General features: G+C 46.5%; 1 protein-coding gene across 3 annotated transcripts in view; it reads left to right on the top strand.

The window, feature by feature from the left end:
• The first annotated feature begins 429 nt into the window (after positions 1 to 429).
• PARP8 (poly(ADP-ribose) polymerase family member 8) overlaps positions 430 to 6000 on the top strand; it is a 189599-nt gene continuing 184028 nt past the window's right edge. Inside the window, exons 1-3 of one of the 3 annotated variants that reach the window (XM_050794091.1) lie at positions 430 to 1533; positions 1621 to 1722; positions 2640 to 2694. In XM_050794091.1, coding sequence (XP_050650048.1) covers positions 1425 to 1533; positions 1621 to 1722; positions 2640 to 2694 — 266 coding nt within the window. In that variant the 5' untranslated portion in view covers positions 430 to 1424. Of the gene's footprint in view, positions 1534 to 1620; positions 1723 to 2006; positions 2502 to 2639; positions 2695 to 6000 lie in introns of those variants that run through there. The other 2 variants (XM_050794092.1, XM_050794093.1) reach the window with 2 other exon arrangements.

Here is a 6000-nt window from a genome sequence, read left to right as displayed (position 1 = left end):
TACAAAATCTTAAGACTCCTTCAGGGATGGCAGTCATTCCTACCGTGCTGAACAACGTGTTGTCACGGTTAGAATCAGAACTAAACTGATTAAGGGTCTGAAACAGTTTGGCAATTCTTGGGCCCTTATGCTGATAAGAAAGCTGATGAGACAGGGTAATGAAAAGAGGCTGCAAGAAATGACCATTCATGCATTCAGCCAACATTTAGGTCACCCTCCTGTATTCCAGGCGCTGTACATGGCACTGAGAATGCAAAGCTAAACGAGTTACGGTCTACTGGCGGGAGCCTTCTCAGTGGAGAAAAGATCAACAAGAGAATTGCCTGCTGGAGACCTCTCCTAGGGCATAAACCAATACAGAGGTGGGGCAGCTACGTCAGCCTGAGGTGTCCTTAGGCAGAACAGAAAGTGAGAATCAGATCTGTATCTCATTTCTGAGCATCTGGATTGTAGCTTTCCCTTCACTGACTGTCAAAGGAGGTGGTTTTTAAAATCAAGCCAAACAGGTTTCCATCTTTTAGGAAGACCCCGGAACGTGCCAGTTGATTCTGACAATTTCTCATGAACAGAAACACCTAGGAAGGGAGAACTGGTGAGTCTTTTCAAGAGGCGGAAGTCCCTCAAAAGGGGCTGTGTTTCGTAAACGGCGCCCCAAAGGGGCTGAACTACTTCCATCTGGAGGAAAAAGACTCAGGCACCGAGGGAAAGGGAGGGTGCACTTCTGAAGTAATTTCAAGGCTTTTTCCGTGTTATGTGATGTGGCAACAAGGAAAGATTTTTTCGTCTTACTATTTTTTTAATTTTTCAAGATTTTCTTTTCCCCCCTTTTCCCTTCCCAGCCACTCCGGTTTGGGTTTGCCACATGACTCGTAATTCCTTTAGAAAGTGGAGTCGAATTCATAAAAGTGAGTGGGGGGAGGGGCGCGGAGAGGGAAGGCTGGGAGCCCCAGGGAGTCTTCACTACCTACACTGCCGCTCAGCTCTCAGCGCGAGTGGAGGTCGGGGTGGGCAGACGCGGCTCCCGCCCGGGATGGCTGATATTCTGCTAGCCCCGGCGGCCCGCAGCCGGGCGGGGTGACTAGGCGGCGGGCGCGGAGGGTCTGCGGCGGGCGGGCGGCGCTGCAGCAGCCTGGGCACGGCCGCCGCCGCCCGCGGGCGCGAGTGTGCGCGGGTGTGGAAGGCCGGCGTGCGGGCCGTGAGGGGTGTGCGCGCGTGAGCCGGAGCGGGGCTCGCCCCTCGCCGGCGCCCGCCGCCCCGCCGGTGATCGCTCTCCGGCCGTCTCCTGCACCCTCGGCCCCCCACGGCCGTTGGTCCGGGCGGGGGAGGGAGAAAGTGAGACTCAGTGTCATCACCATCCATTGTCAGAAGGGGAGGAAATTGGAATCCAGCAGCGGCGAGCAGCAGCTGGGCGGTCACATCTGGGAATGCAAAGCCGACCTCCCCCTCCTCCTCCTCCTCCTCCACCTCCTCCTCTTCTCTCACCCAGGATCACTTCCGAAACCACTTCGCCTTCAGCCCCTGCCTCGGCCAGAGGTTTCATTTTTAACTGAATATTTACGAAAGCTGGAAGCGTGCGAGGGGGGTGGGGTGGGGTGGAAATAGCGGCTGCTTCTTTTCCAGGGATTTATTTAATGGGGATGTGTTCAAGGCAAGAGCGAATTCAGAAGGATATCGACGTCGTGATCCAGAAGTCCAGAGCTGAGAAGGACTGCCTGTTTGCAGGTGAGTTCTTGCTTTTCCAGAACCTTGGACCCAGCGCCCCCTTCCCAGTTTTCTGACCGCGACGTGTGTGGCTGGGGGTGGGGTGGAGGGTTGCACGTCCCCATTCTGGGGTTCATTTGGCAACAGCTGCTGCAACGACCGCGGGAGCTAAAAGGGGGAGGGGGCGCCAGCCTCTCCCCTTCCCCTCCCCCCACCCCCAAGTCTGGGGCAGCCACCAGCTTTGAGGGCAGAACCCGCGTGGCCCGAGCGGAGGTCTAGGCGAAAGGACAGTACGTGGTATTTCCACTCCCGCGTAGTGCCCGAAGCCTCCAAGCACGCCTCCTGGGTTCCAGCAGCAGCGGCAGAGCGGGGTTGGTTGGATCCACCGGGTTTGCGCAATGGGCTGAGCGGCGGCTGCCGGGAATGGAGCCCGCTGCGCTGCGCTGCGCTGCGCTGGTCAGCTGCGCCCGGCGCCGAGGACCCCCGGGGGCAGCGCTCGGCCGATCTTCGGCCCCTTCGGCGCCCTCTAGTCCCCTCCGACTGGCAAAGAGAAGGGATTCCTCGGATTCCCAAGGCACCCAGCGCCCCTTCCTGGGGGTCGCCTTTCGTCCATTTTGCTCGCCCGGGAGAGAGATCGGATTTTGCATTCGCTGCCGCGAGCCCGGCAGGTGCTGCTTCCGGCCTCCCTGACCGCGAAATTCCCGCCGTTGCCATGGCACCCGGCACTTGTTGCGGGGGGCGGCCTCCAGCTGCACCCAGTCGGGGACCCGCCGCATCCCCTGGGACGCGGCGCAGAGCGGGTACCTCGCCACCCTCCAGCCCTCGCCTCCTGCCCGGCCAGGCCTCCCCTGACTCCACCAAATGGGGGGCCTAAGTCATGATCGGGGTTAAAACAAATCCACTCCGTGGGTAGCTTTTAACAGGACTTTCTGTTTCAGATTTCAGATACTCAGACTCCACCTTTACTTTTACCTACGTTGGCGGCTCCAGAAGGTATTTATGTGTATAGAGTTGCTTCATTTCCTGTTCACATGCTTGTGTTTCCTTTGTTCTTAGCGTGTTCCGTGTTCGGGTATTTTGGTTGCTTGTTTGTTTGATTATTGTGGCTTTTCTTTACCCACAACCGAAGCCTGACGTCCCTCGGTTTTAAATAGCGGGGGGAGGGGAATCAATGTTTGATTCAGCTGTTTGGAAGACCACGCCACAGGCAATGAACGTTGAAACTGTTCTGCTACAGTACTAGATTACTCTTAGGCGATTTGGGGTTGATACAGGCAAGCCGGTGCAAAACTGGAATACTGGATATGAAGTGAAATGTATAAAAGACATAAAATGTCACAAAATAGTTTGATCACAAGTGTTGATTTTCCTGGTGAGTTGGGGCTGCGTGTTTCCATGTTTTCTGAAGGTTCACATAAACATGCAGCTTGCCAATTCTCTACACATTTTTTTTTTTTTTTCAATGAGTGGTATTTCGGTTTTCACGTTTAGTTGTAAGAAAGAAATTGGAGACTTATATGTAGCTGGAGTGGATGACTTCTTTCTTTTGGGGGAAGAATGAGAGATGCACATTTCGTTAGTAAATTGTGAACAACTTGAAACAAACCCAAATCCAATTTTGAATTCAGGAAGTAGAGTTAAAATGAAAGGTAGCCATTCAAATACTATGCCTTGCTGCCTTAACTTGTTAGGTTAGGATTTTCTTCCTTTTAGCCCTTTAGGGACACAGTAGTTTAAAAGAGCAGTAGCCACATATGAGAAGTATCAGATATAGCTTAGAAGGGAATTCCTGAGACCAGCCCTGCTGTTAAGACTTGATGTCAAATTCAATATTGTTTGATCACGTTCCAAAATATATCTTAGCTAATGGAAACGTTTATAAACATATATATTGCAAAAGAAGCTTTCTTGTGTACATACATTTTTAAAAGCTTGAAATTGATGTGCACTTTTAAAAACACGTAGGATCTGTATTACATTCTACATCTTAAAACAAATTTAATTAAAATGAATATCATTCGAGTATATACAATATGCCTAAGCCCCAGAATTGGCACATTGATTTACTAGTTGAAAATATAACAGTGAATCACCAAACTTCAGTGTATACTCTTTGGGAGATAATGAAATTACAGTATTTCTTAATTTACTGTAATGTCATCTTTGTAATTATGAATTAATAATTCAATGAGAGGAGACCTGGTTGATTAAATTAACGCTGGTCCTACACATCATATCTAAAGGATCTTCGTATATGACTAATACCCTCTTCCATTATTTTAACAGTTAAAATACACAAAGTGGCCCATTAAAATCAGAGTTGACTTTTCACCATTACTGTTTTTCTGGTGAGACATGTGGGCAGGAAGGACAGGTGGGCTTTTCAACTAACTAGCTTTCTGATTTTTAATAAGATACCTTAGTTCTTTTGGCCTCAGTTGACTTATCTGTGCAATCAAAGGGTAAGTCATATGCTTAATCACTAAGATCTGTTAGATACTGCAGTTAAGATTCTTTATCAGCAAATTATTGAACTCTAGTGTTAACATAGCTAGAGGTGGAAAAGGGAGCAAGGCCAGGTGTTGGGATGAATAATTAATCAAGATAACATCAGTTTTCACCATAGGAACAAGTACCATGGTTGCTCTTAAAGTAAGAGATGTTTCCTATTTTATGTAATTTTATTAAGGGATAGTGTTTCCTTTTGTCACTGATTTAAATGTACTTGGATGTTTCTTAGCCATTTGGCTAAGATTGAGCGCAAGTATACCTGGGTCTTTTATATCTAATCTAATGTAGACCAGCTTGTTAAAAAAGAAAGACAATTGATTAAACTGCTGATGTGTTGCTTTGTCATCTCAAAAGCTTGTTCTATAATACAATATGTAAAAAGTTGTTACAGTGTAGTAACTGCAGATAATCCCTTTATAATTTGTATATAATGGGGAAGACCGTTTATTTTCTGAAAATAACATATTTGTTTTCATTACCAACATTAGAAACCAATATTTATTAATCTATTTCTCATCCTGACATTTCAGTCAGACTCTTAAAATAATCTTGCTGTATTTTTGATTTAATGTGCTTATCAACTTATAATATTGAATTAATAGTGTCACTTTAGGTGAACTAGACTTCACTGAAGGAGTTGGGAGCCTTATGGAAAGAGAGTATATGATTATCTCTATTTGTATTTAATTACCATTTCATCTAACCATTAAGAACATATTTCAAGGATATTTTTAAATTCAAGTTGTAGATTAAAATGTACCATTTTCTTTTTGACACTTTCCGAGAACGAGTTACGCGGTATTTTTAAAGACAAATATTGATCTTACATGTTACTATTCAAAAAAAAAAAAAAAAATACAATCATTTTGTTCTACATGTATACTTTTTTTTTTTTTTTTTTTTTGAGACGGAGTCTCGCTCTGTCGCCCAGGCTGGAGTGCAGTGGCGCAATCTCAGCTCTCTACAAGCTCCGCCTCCCGGGTTCACGCCATTCTCTGGCCTCAGCCTCCCGAGTAGCTGGGACTACAGGCGCCCGCCACTGCGCCCGGCTAATTTTTTCTATTTTTAGTAGAGACGGGGTTTCACCATGGTCTCGATCTCCTGACCTTGTGATCCGCCCGCCTCGGCCTTCCAAAGTGCTGGGATTACAGGCGTGAGCCACCGCGCCCGGCCTCTACATGTATACTTTTAATTTTTCTGTGGATAATAAGAAATGCCAAGAGGCGATTGTGTCCATACTGGCAAGTGGCCTAATAAATTGTCCTTTTATTTGGTGGTCATCAGAGTGGCAGTTAATATCTTGCTATTTTGCCTTGTGGACTTGAGGTAGAAAGGTTCATGGAATTGTATCCTAGCTTTTGGATGTGCAAACTGAAGCTCAGAGAGTTGAAGACCCATAGTCACTTCTGCCAATTAAATGAAGCTTCCATGTAAACCTGTTCTGTCACACTTCCAAGACCTCCTTCTTCTCCATTAATGTTCTCAAGTTTTTTGAGCATGCAGACACTTTACCATCAAAAAATTATGTAGAAGCATACTTGAGAGTTACAGTTTAAAGAAAAACAAGGTGCAATTATTTAGTTATTAGTAGCATTTACATATGCTTGAAAACTTGTGCTATATATATGGTAAGATTAATTTATTCTAACAGTGATCTTGATAATCCCCCTAATTCCCAGACTCCTTGGAATAGCTCCACAGCTATCAGTGGTTCTGCCACAGGTTCAGAGCCTTCCCAGTAGTGCCTTCTTATTTGAGAGGTGTGCTAAGAACTATAAAGCAGAGGCT

Source organism: Macaca thibetana, chromosome 6, assembly GCF_024542745.1.
Source record: "Macaca thibetana thibetana isolate TM-01 chromosome 6, ASM2454274v1, whole genome shotgun sequence".
Lineage (NCBI taxonomy): Eukaryota > Metazoa > Chordata > Mammalia > Primates > Cercopithecidae > Macaca > Macaca thibetana.
This window is presented reverse-complemented; position numbering and strand designations above follow the sequence as displayed.